The 12,114-nt window shown below is 37.4% G+C and overlaps 1 protein-coding gene and 1 long non-coding RNA gene across 5 annotated transcripts; one reads left to right on the top strand and one right to left on the bottom strand.

Annotated features, from left to right (window-relative positions):
- kif2c (kinesin family member 2C) lies at nucleotides 1-11,805 on the bottom strand. Of its 3 annotated transcripts, XM_082172634.1 has the most exons (22): nucleotides 11,618-11,805; nucleotides 10,969-11,063; nucleotides 10,696-10,818; nucleotides 10,423-10,477; nucleotides 10,289-10,321; nucleotides 9,749-9,880; nucleotides 9,465-9,569; nucleotides 9,265-9,356; nucleotides 8,901-8,996; nucleotides 8,774-8,828; nucleotides 8,525-8,687; nucleotides 8,134-8,224; nucleotides 7,991-8,054; nucleotides 7,809-7,900; nucleotides 7,423-7,565; nucleotides 6,225-6,429; nucleotides 2,693-2,803; nucleotides 2,503-2,570; nucleotides 2,309-2,399; nucleotides 1,564-1,638; nucleotides 1,244-1,337; nucleotides 1-857 (listed from the first exon to the last, which is right to left on the bottom strand). In XM_082172634.1, exons 1-22 carry the CDS (start codon nucleotides 11,676-11,678, stop codon nucleotides 793-795), a joined length of 2,109 nt encoding a protein of 702 aa, XP_082028760.1. In that variant the 5' UTR covers nucleotides 11,679-11,805; the 3' UTR covers nucleotides 1-792. The 3 variants fall into 3 exon arrangements, with proteins under 3 accessions (XP_082028760.1, XP_082028761.1, XP_082028762.1); XM_082172635.1 differs by lacking the exon at nucleotides 10,289-10,321 and having other exon boundaries at nucleotides 11,618-11,804; XM_082172636.1 differs by lacking the exons at nucleotides 10,289-10,321; nucleotides 10,969-11,063; nucleotides 11,618-11,805 and having other exon boundaries at nucleotides 10,423-10,469; nucleotides 10,687-10,776.
- On the top strand, nucleotides 2,814-3,886 carry LOC309500901. Of its 2 annotated transcripts, none has more exons than XR_014206724.1 (3): nucleotides 2,814-2,986; nucleotides 3,023-3,498; nucleotides 3,625-3,886. It is a non-coding gene; the product is annotated as an uncharacterized lncRNA (long non-coding RNA). The 2 variants fall into 2 exon arrangements; XR_014206725.1 differs by having other exon boundaries at nucleotides 3,621-3,886.
- Nucleotides 11,806-12,114: the final 309 nt, after the last annotated feature.

The raw sequence follows: 12,114 nt of genomic DNA, 5'->3' as shown, positions 1-12,114 counted from the left end.
TTAGATATAGAGAATGACAATCATTTATTAAGTATTAAACAATGAACAGTCTTGTAAAAGGAGTGCAACAGTATGTCTACATCAAATGTAGTGATTGAACAAGATACATTTTTAACTTGTATTCACAATTTTGGTGCAATATATGCAAGCACAGATATATGCATTTACACAGTATGGGGGTAAATAGTTTGGGAGGGGGTGGGAAATGCCACCCAAAGAGCTCAGAGGAAGCTGTTGAGCTTCTAGGCCTCACACGGAGATGTGGGGCCACCCACTCACAGGTCAATTTTGTTTATTTTCATCCTTTGAGGTAAACTGTTCAGTGTGAGCTGTTTATTAGGCCTTTGATTTGTCATGTGTCAGCTTGTGCTTGCAGGGCAAGTGTATACACTGTTTGTGGCTTGTATATAGTGGCGATTTGGAGGTCAAGGCTGGGGGTGGGGGTTTGGGGATGATGGGAAGGGTCTCATTTTGGTGATTTAAAAAACAGTTTCAATGTGATGTGAAACAAGTTAGAATCCAAATGCACAAAAAAAAACAAGAGCTGATGATTCATGAAGATTGCTTTGAAAAACCAAGACACAGCATTCAAAATGTGATTTACAAAAGATCCAAGGTGAGGGAACCTTTATTCACTACACAAAAACAATTAAAGCGTACACACCAAAAAACAAACACTTGATGTATCTCTAGCCAGATAGCAGATAAGATTATTAAAAGAACAAATTGAAATTGCATTAGCTTTTCTAAGAGGTTTCTTTGCAGTTGTTCGCAGCTGAATCTCATCTTAGATTAGGTTGGTGACATCCTGACCCTCTGTTCTGCTTCAATAGCTGATCTCAAAGCTTGGTAAGACTCTACAACAAGAAGAAAAACTATTTCAATGCTGTAATTGTAAACGTTATATATTCAGTGCGCTGGTGTAGAATGCTCTAGTGACCTTCATAGAAAATTATTTTTCTTTAAATAAAATACACTTCCGTTCACAAAAGTTTGAATGGTATTAAAAAAAAAAAAAGAATTTAACACTTTAGCAAGGAAGCATTAAATTGTTCCATAGTGACAGTAAGGACATTTATAATGCGTCTATAATTAAAGATTAACCTCAAAGAATAATGCTGCTCTTAAAAAAATAAAATAATATTAATCAGCACAACTGTTATTAACATTAATAAGCATTAATGTTAATAACAAAAACTTTAGAATGGTAGTGCATGTCTCTGTTTGGATTAAAATTAAATACCTTGCAGTTTCTTCATAAATGCATCAATCTCTGGTAAATTTGCTAAAATATCAAACGAGGGATATTCCATGGATCTGGCAATCTCGTTGCACCCCTGGAAATGAGAAACAGAAATGACTCAAGGTCTCAGAGCAGTTAAAAGAACTCCTGTCTGAAGAAATGCATTCAGGGGTAAACAAATAGCAAAGGGGCGTTTTGTAATCTCACTGCTATGGGGAGTTTTATAACTTTTGAGTGATAGTGAGGTTTAAAACAAAGCCGCCCACTCAGAGCAGGTGTGTTTACACAATAGACATCCGGAAAGCCAGAAAGCTACAAACCTTCAATTCTTCATAAAACCTCTCCTCCATATTAGACACTTGTGATATAGCCTCAAAAGCTGGGACAACAGACTCCTGAAAAATAAGTACATTTGGGGGGTTTTGAGCAATTTTTGCACCACATTTCTATAAATAAATCAAATACATGAATGTCAAGCTGTGACATTCTATACTCAAACTAAATAGAAACATGCATTAGATGAGTCTCAAACATTAAACGGCATGAAATTCACCTATTTTCTAAATGTATCTTACTGATCTTATTGTGAACGATTCATCCATGAATAGGTTTCATTTTTTTATACCTTAAATAAGAAACATGAAGCCATAGCATGATCTTCTCTGATGACATATGCCAAACTTCTCCTGTCAATTCGTTTGCTCTGCCACTTTCTTACATTTGACCGCACTCACATTCTGATCTACCTCCTACCAATCAAGAACCAAAGGATAGAACCAAGTTCTCATCCTAATTTTTTTTTTTTTTTTACAACGTCAAAATTTTTGCCTTCCATTTCATCACAACTTTACGGCTAGCTATTTCAATTTGTTTGATTTATATAAATCAAAGAAATATTAAATCATGACTTGCTGAAATACAATTAACTGGTTCACAATTAACTTGGCATTCAAATAAAAGCTCTATTCAACCACTTATAAGCAAAACAAAAACATCAAATTCAATATGATTTGTAGATGAAAGTCCTGACACTTAAAATTAATACGCATGGCGTGATTCACTTACCTCCTCTGAGGAGTTTCCCTCCTCAGAAGTCTCTAGGTGTGCACCATTCTCCACTGAAGCTCCCTTGGACATGCCATTCAATTCCTTTACCCTGTCAGAAACACACAAAACTGCCTGTAATAACTAAATCACACCACCAGAGGTCCTCAGTCAGAAGCAACAAATTCAAATACATGAAGATTTAAAAAAAGCACCTGTTTGCATAACGTAGTGTGTTCAGAGTGTATTCACAAGAGCCCATACCAGGTGATATCATTGCGATCTATAACAGGCAAAATGGAAAAACAAGATTAATGTTAAACAATAAATAACAGTATTAAAAGCAAGCTCTAAAAAGAGTGTTACTGAAAGAAAAAAGAAAAATAATAAAAAAATCACTCTTACCATGCAGGTCCTTGAATTTTCTCCAATGAAGGAGTCCCGAAGCACCTGGGTGAGTTTGCTCATCCTGAATGGGATGTGCTCACTGTTTTGACCCAGAGAGCGGATACATTCCTGAACAGTCAGGTAAGACATGAAAGTTATTGCATTCAAATTCTGTAACTGCCAATTACTTTTGTGTTTGTATGAATGGTGAAACTGGGAACAAATGAATTTCTTACAATACAATGGAGCAGCAAACCAAAGCTATAATCAACAAAGGCTTGTTGCATGAAGCCAGATTCAGTTGCTAGCCAGGTGAGTTGCATGAAGCCAGATTCAGTTGCTAGCCAGGTGAGTTTGAGATTAGTTCGAGCAAACTCCGCTTTTTTGGGCTCAAGGTTGATTGGTTTTTAGCGTTGTTCATTGACATTGCAATTTATGCTACAAGGCTAATCTGCTCTGGAGCAGATTTTATTCTGGATTAGAGATCGCAAACCAAAACTGGACCAATCAGTTGTAAGCACAGTGACACATCTGATGCAATAAAGTCACTCTTTCTCAAAAATAAAGCGGTTTATAGTGAAAGCATTATAGAGACAAAATTGCCTGTCATTTGCAGATAATCATTTATTATATTTATATCATATGAATGAATTATAATTAAATTTATAATTTAGTTTAAATGTATAACAGAAGCGGAAGTCATCATAGTTGGGTAAACTTCTATAGTGGTGAACTGTGTTCCAATTTGCTCAAATAGCAAAAGAAAACGCCAGTGTTTTCACAACTTTCAAAAAGAGAGAGAAAAAAAAAGAGATCAGAAGGGAGTCGAGAGAGAGAGAGAGAGAGAGAGAGAGAGAGAGAGAGAGAGAGAGAGAGAGAGAGAGAGAGAGAGAGAGAGAGAGAGAGAGAGAGAGAGAGAGAGAGAGAAAGAAAGAAAGAAAGAAAGAAAGAAGGAAAGAAGGAAAGAAAGAAGCTGCTGTATTAGAAAAAAACCTCACAACAGCGTTAACTAGTTTCTTGTAATTTAATGCAAAGGTATTATAATACAAAGTATAGGCCTGGTTTCACAGACAAGGCTTTAGGCCTTAGTTCAATTAGGAAATTTAAAGCAGCGCTATGCAGTTTTGGCAATTTCTTTGCTGTTTTCTCACAGGTTTCTCTATAGAGCTCCCCCTACAGCTTCAGAATAGATATTTGACAACACTGTCGTCAAAACTCGTTGGCGACTCTCCCCCCCCTCCCATCTTCTCCCTCTGGTCATGGGCATTTGTTTTCAAAGAAGCCGGCGAACGCACAGAGCCAAAGTTGCAAGGGTGTTTTTCCCGCTCACAGGCGCTGGGGGGGGTGGGATAAGACCACCATTCAACCCGAAAAAAGTCATATAACCATTCCAATGACTCCAAAAGCTGTTCAGTTAAGGTAAATTAAGCTAAAAAATAGAGCTGTAGCGGTGCGTCGATGACGTCGACGCGTCGACGCCAAAATTACGTCGACGTCATATTTTTTGCGTCGACGCTTCTTTATTTATTATCTATTTATTTTTTTGCACCATTCCCGGAGGTACAGCTCGCCACACACACACGTCTCCTTTCTCTGCAGAATGCCACAAATCCGCTCAACCAATCACAGCGCACCATTCCACGCATTGTAAACAGTAACGGTGGCGCTCTGACACCCGGCATCCTAGTTTTCCTTATCTACTTTGCACTTTTTGATCAACAAACAAACAAAAAAAATAATACATTGATGAACCTGTGGTGGATTCTGCCGTAGGGAAGAAACGTAAGCCATCGAAATCTAATCATTTACGTGAGGAGATTAAGAAGATGAGGCACGCGGGAGGAAGAGAAATGCCGACTGATGCTTGTTCTCACACGACAGCGTCAAACTTCTGTCGAATGCTGACACGTTAACCCCAGGGGATCTTTTCAAAAACTTTCAATTCTTGTACTCAGTCAACGAAAACCGAGCAGGACCTAAGCCATTTTACAGCTGATCGCCGTCAAAAAAGAAGGTTGCCGTCGTTCAGAAGGTATTTCTAGCGATGGCTGATGTAGCCTATGTTTAGTCCAGATTAGTATTGACCGAGTTCAGAGGCTGTCATATGTGGATCAACTTACTTTGTTGTGTATTTTCAACAGTTTCAATGTGAAAATTAACTTTTATATTGATTCAATGGATTAATTGCATGAAAAAAAAAAGGATTTATCACATTTATACTATATTATTCAGAAGTAAACATTGTAGCTGACAGTGTGTTTATGTCAGAATGTTTATTTTTAAACCACAAGCTTCTTTTACCAATATATTTAACATATCTTATGCATTTCTCATCCAAACAACGTCAAACTTGGCACTGCACTTACTCGTGCCCAGACAGCTGTCGAGTTTGAAATCCATCGGAGTAACGGCTCGACAGAGATATGCGAATAACAGACAGGATAAATAATTCCAATTAGTCGTTAGATTAGTCGACTAATCGATAAAATAATCGCCCGACTAATCGTTTAATTAATAATCGTTTACCCCAGCACTACTAAAAAAAAACAACAACAACTGCATAGTTCACCTTTAAGTAGCTTTTATAAATGTGCCTTAGAAAAACACATTACTGGTGTGCATCTTGAGACAAAAATGGCACTGTCAGTGCAAGCTGCTTTCAGTTAAAACAGCTCAAACATGCATTTTTGCCTGGGACTAGGCGTAAGCCTTATCGGTGAAACCGGGCCATAGTATTATAAATGTAGCTGTGCATTTAAAAAATTTAAATATACAAAAAATATAAAAAACCTTGCCGGATTTAAGATGCTGATGACCGTTAAAACCAGTCACAGTCTGTGAAAAGAGTCTATTCATAATACAAATTCAAATAATTATATGAATTGACAATTCATATTAAACTTTGTATTTGAATACATATAAATACAAGATTAAATGTATAAAGATTTTAGACAGATTAAGCTTACACGTTTTCTTTTGAGCTGTTTGCAAACCTATATAAATGAATTATATTCAGTTGATTCACCTGCATTGATAGTCAGATATTTTCTTTCAACTGCAGCAGTGTTTATTCCTGCCTTGTAAATGCACTTAAATTCATGACATGTTTTTATAATCTCAATCTTCAGAAGATAAGTGAATTGCGGCGGCTCTCTACCGAGAACTTAATCAAACTGACGCACAATGATCTGTGTGATTGGCTGTTCGCTGCACGTCATACTTTCAGGGGCACACGCTCTAGAGTTAATGACAAACTCTGGATCAAACCCGGAGTCGACAATGTTTATACCAGGCGTTGTGTGCCCGCTCAACCTGATCGAAATCAGGTTGGATTAGTTTGTTCAACTAGCTTCATGCCACAGGCCTCAGTTATATGAACATATCTCAGATGGTTTACACAGTTTAAAAGTGTTTGAATTATTTATTTATTTTAATAATGTAATTTGATAAGGAATCCAAAATTTGTACTCTTTCATATTGACAAATAGAATAAAAATGTGTGTATTAAAATGAACCTATTTGGTCGATCAGTCTGAAGTAGACAAAGCACCTTCAAAGCCAGCAGGCTGCGGTTGATCTCTGCAGTCTCCACTATGGTGTGCCGATCATTACTGCTGACATCAGTGCCACGTTCGTTCCCAGCAAGGTCCACCAGAGAGAACTTCCCATGGAGGAAATTCCGCCGCCTTAGGATTACTTGCAAAACTGCATGTGAACGCGATGAGCTGGCATTTGCAAACGTTTGGCCAGACGTTCTGGTATATAGAGAGAGAAAGAAAGAGAGAGCGAGTTATTGTTGAACTAATTATCTGAAACTAAAATAACAGATGCATTGTATTGACGTCACTTTCTCATCATAACACCCCCTTAGCCAGACTGAGTGGCAAAACATCCTGCAACATGACTGGATTTAATAGGAGAAACAGCGAAAACGTGAGTAAAACAAAAGGAATTCTTATATTGAAGGAAGTTGGACTCCACAGTGTTCCTTACAACTTACCAAAGAACCAGTGGTCCATGGACATTGACATGTGGCCAGAAATCAGGTTTCCTGACATTTATCAATGCCGCAGAAATGTATAAAGCAAAGCCTGTGATCAGTTAGACAACATTATAAAGACTATATAGCTACATCTAAATCCAGATGATCGATATACAGTATCTCTATCTCTATGTTATACATTGGCCAGCCCTAAATCTCTTAGGCATTATAGACCTAACATTATAGTATTTCTGTAAAGCTGCTTGGAAACGGTGTGTATTGTGAAGCACTAATACATTTGACTTAACGCTTGGTCATACTTCAAGATGGGATAAAATCACAAGGACAATTGATATTCTGGTATTTTAAACATTTTGTAGGAACTTTTAAAAAAGTTATCTGGATAACGGTCTGTCAGCTTTTATCACACAGAGATTGCAGACATACAGAGTTCCATGCTGTAAGCCAACTCTTTTTAAGAATTCTTTTGTGCTCCTATCCATTTATCTGTCTAGACTGGGTCTGTCAAACATTTTTCTTTATAGAACAACAAGGATCATCTTTTTTTCTAATGCTGACAAAAACATTACAGTAGAATATAAGATGCTAAATAATTTAAGTGATGAGTTGTCAATACAATATATAACCACAGGCTCAGTGGGTATAACCACAGCGTAACAATATTAAAATAACACTGGTGAGAAGAGCTGCAGCATAAACATGACCATTTAAGCAAGCATGACACAGTGTTTTCTTTAATATTTACCTGCATGCACTTCCCTTCTCAATCATCTTGATGACGTCATCAACAGATAACACGGGAACTTCGTGCAGGCCAACAACGTTGACCTGCTGCTTATCATCCTCCAAAACACGCAACTTTGCTTTCTTATTCAGCAAGTCAAACACCTGCAGTGCACACAAAATGTTCATCATCATGCCTGAACAAGCACTTTATGCTTGCAACCACAATCTAAAAATCAAATCAGCATAAAATCAAATAATAATACCCCACTTGTTTAATTGAGCATAAAGACTACATTAATCATTTTGAAATTTGAGGTTTATTTGCACTAGCAAACACAATAAGCCATCCGTTTGACAAGACATCACAGAAATGTTTTGGAAACATGTAATACAATATCTGCAAACCTTGCCATTGTAGATCTCAAAAAAGGTGACATATGGGCAAAGGTCCATATCAGCATATCGCTTTTGCTTTAGGAGGGTAAATACATCCTGTGCTGTGAAGCATGCAGACAGATTAATACCAGAGTGAACACGGATAAACGTAACAGCCCACTTTGTAAAGTACATATGACAGTTACAATCACCTGCCAGGGCGTAAATCCCTTTAGAGCTGTTTTGGCTCTTTCCAGTGAAGTCTCCACCCATAGTCTGTAAAGAAAACCCTAAGATCAACAACATGGTTTTGGACAGTTTTGGATATTTTTTTTTTAAAGCATAAACAACTTACATGAGTTTTTCCACTGCCTGTTTGGCCATATGCAAAGCACGTCGCCATACCACCTTCGAAAACGGTCTTAACCAGAGGTTTAGCGGTGAACCTAAAAGTTAAATTCATAACCATTTGAACATTTTGTAGGTTAAACATTGTTAAAATTGGCATATCCCCCAAAATATAAATTCTGCCATTATTTATGTGAAATACAAAGTTTTAACTAGTAATTCTATTCCATGTAAATACAAAGCATGATTTGTGTTTCTTGGAAGAAAGACATACAGGTTTGGGATGACACGGATGCAAACTAGTGAACTAATTCTTGAATAAACAAAACCTGCCATGTTCACACATGGTAATTAACATGGTAATAAATACCAAACAGAAACTCAAAATACTCAGCTACCTGTAAATCAAGTCATTAGTGGCGTCTTCATCGAACGAGTAATCAAAATGGAAGGTCTGATTCTCCAGGTACTTGGTCAGATCCACTTTCTGCTTGGGCTCGTGCAACACCATGGCTCCATTACCAGGTATTGTGACCACATCAATCTCTTTCTTTGCCAACTCTGAACACAAATAAATGAGAAATACATGAAAATCGGCCAAACAATTCAATTACGCGTCAATTGGAGAGGTCTTATCAGCAACCTACCCTTTTTATTCAGAGGACGTTTGCGAACGCAGACACATATTCTGTGAGGTTTGACCTAAAAAAATGCACTTTGTGTTAAAATATGAATGAATAGATGATGATATTAATATTATGCTCATTAACTCACAGGATCGGACAAGGACATGGGTACTTTCTCCAGGGTCTCTCTGTATTCTTCAATCATCTGGTAAAACTGCTTATGAGGGCGACTTGTATCTCCAAACTAGAAACAAAATTGTGAAAAGAGAAATTCAAATGCATTTCTGCACATTTCCATTCCAAGTCTGTGACCAAAACAACAGAAAAGTAAAAAAAAAAAAAAAATAATAAAAAAAAATGTATACTAGTATTCACAATGAAAGTGAATCTGAATGGTTCAGTAATTAAGTAATAGTAATAATGACCACAAAAAATGTTTTGTGCAAAAAAATCTGACTTCATTTGAAAAGGACTTAAAACTATAGGCCTGATATCTGGATCAAATACGGTACCTTTCCTCTCTTTTGTGCTTCAGGATTTTTAGCAAGCGACATCCGTTTGTTTGCCACCTTGTTCATTTCCGATATTTGAGACATGCGATGGCCTAAAAGATTACAATTACAACAGTGCAGTGCTATAAGTGCTGTAAATGTTAATAGCCACCATTTCCATGATGTCCAAGCATGCATGACAAATTCAAAACACTACATACTTGGTGGACCCATGGGGGCACATTTGGAAGCCTCACTCTCACATATAGCCTCAATGGTTGGTAGCAGAGGAGAAGCTGGCTTTGAAACAAGTCTCCTCTGGTAGCCTGCCAATCCAGATGATGACATTTTTTAACAATGATTTTTTGAGTCTCCAAGCTGACAGCACAAGTCGGTTACCAATCAATCGGTTACATCGTTTACCAATCAATATAAGCTCATGCCAATCCAACACAACCTGTAACTTGACTACATATCTTCATATCATGTTGATGTGGAAACAGACCTAAAGGTTTAGGGATCGTAGATGTGGGAAGATCCTGAGAGAGAACTACTTCTGCAGCCGTTGCCGAGACCACAGGTGGAGGGGTAGGCAGTTGGAACAAGCATGTCTGACGTGTGGTCATTCTTCTAGAGGCTGAAAGGGACAAAAATATGCGTTATATGAGGTCTCTCCAAAAGTGGAAAATCATCAGCCACAGTGTATTGATTTGCTGCTAGAACTAATGACTATCTCTTCCATATGTGACCTTTCTGGACTGACAGAGACTAAAGCAATAAGCCCCGCGAAGCCGTGTTTTACAGTGGCTTTAGAACAGCTAAGGGGCGTTGCCTAAAACACGGCTCAACCAATCAGAATCAAGGACTGGAACTATCCGTTTTATAAAAGGAATTTATAGCAGGTCCTATTTTTGTAGATCATTTGTAGAAAAGACCATGTGGACAGAAGTGAGAAGAGACACCCTGATTAAGTCTAATGAGAAGTTCAATTCAGCCTTGAGTGAGTGTGATTGGAGGGCATAAAGAGCATGCACTTGATGCAAACCTGACTCTTCAGATGGACAATCCTGAGGAGCAGCTTCAAATAGGAAACACACCATAAGATTACACTGGTGCAGGTCAGGAGACCAACAATGAATTGGAGTAAACCTACTGGAAACAATGAATAATATAACTTACGTTCTGAAGTAGGTATTCTTGATGACCTTGAAAGAAGCTCTGATGCTCTGATGTTCTGAAGCATACATAAAGAACTGTGTAAATGACTAAGCAGTCAATTGTGCACAATTGTGCATAGAAATCAGATTTAAAGATGAAGATGTGTTTTAGTTTAGAATAAATAACAAATGAGTGTGATTTCAGACACAGCATGTGCATGAATGTGCATAAAATATAGTAATGCTTATGTTGTCCCATATGCATAGAATTTGAGGATAAGAATACAGAACTCACTTTTGCCATTTTTGTCCCGGGTGTAGCGATAGGGGCCGCGGTGGGCTCTGGTCCCTCTTGACGACATGGTTGAAGGTGTTGCATAAGGTCAGAATTGAGTTGCTTGAGTTCATCCATGTCAACCTAGAGTACAATCAATTTAATAGTCTAGATAACAAAGACATCCTAGAGCATTGGGGCTGTGCAAGTGCAAATACCAACAACTCCACAGTGGTCAATGTACTAACTGTTCTATACAGTGAAAAAAAGTAATATGTTAAATTAAGTACCAACCTCTTTTCCTTTGGTCATGCCTTTCTCAGCCCATTCCACACTGACTGTGGCTTTAGTGACATTGACAGTTTTCACAGAAGCGCTGTGTATTCTTCCTGCATTGATGGGAAACAGTGCCATAAACAAACAGCATTTTCTTGGAACTTTGAGACTTTCCTCATTGGTGCAAAAAAGGTGTTATTCACTTTTATTGCATCATATATATATATATATATATAAATATAATAAATTGTGACAGAGGATGTAATTCAGCTTAACAAGTCATTTTGCTTAACAAATGAAACTAAGTAATTTAGGTTAAAGTTTGGAATAACATGAGTTATAACAACAAGAGTAAATTACAGAATTTTCTTTTTTTGGGTGAATTATCCCTTTAAAAAAACAATCCCAGCCAACTAGAATGTGTATGTTTCCGTAGCAATACAGGTTGTTGTTTGCATTGATTATTACAAAAAGATTGCTTTCGAATTTCTCTTCTGTTGATCTTTCTGTGTAATTTTCAATCTTTAGAAACCTCTCGCTGCAATCAATTTTGCATCGCTAAGCATTATGTTAACTTTAATCTGATTTTACTTGGTTTGACATTAACTGATTTGATGATGCAGTTCGTGCTTGTAAAAGATTAGCAGCTAGCAAACAAGCATCTTACCATCACTACGACTTATATTGACTGCGAGCCCAATAAGTAGTTTCGCCAATGCAGGATCCATCTCAGGATATGGTTTGTTATTTTCGACCTCTCTAAAGCTCAGATTTTAATTTGGTTTGTTTCTGCCACTTTGCCCTTACGAGTCATTAACCGCTCTGCATTCAAAATTCGTCAGCGGAAGTTATTGGATTATTTATGTAGGTGGTGCTTCGTTTGGACCAATCAGAGCACGCAAAAAAAAAAATGACTGGCATTTCAATGCACCAATAAGATCTTAGAATAGTCTCACACTCTGGCTGCTGGCACCACATGGGAACCTGCTGCATTCAAAAAACGTCAAATTTACAGCAAAACCGAATTTATTAGTAAAATCATGGAAATGAGACGTTAAAAGCCAGTGTCTTTTGGAATATGTTGTCAAGTAAGTAATACAAATACAGCAAAACCGAATTTACTGGTAATCTCATGGAAATGAGACGTTAAAAGCCAGTGTCTTG

The sequence above is a fragment of the Leuciscus leuciscus genome (genome assembly GCF_965113295.1).
Source record: "Leuciscus leuciscus genome assembly, chromosome: 6".
NCBI classification, from domain to species: Eukaryota; Metazoa; Chordata; class Actinopteri; order Cypriniformes; family Leuciscidae; genus Leuciscus; species Leuciscus leuciscus.
This window is presented reverse-complemented; position numbering and strand designations above follow the sequence as displayed.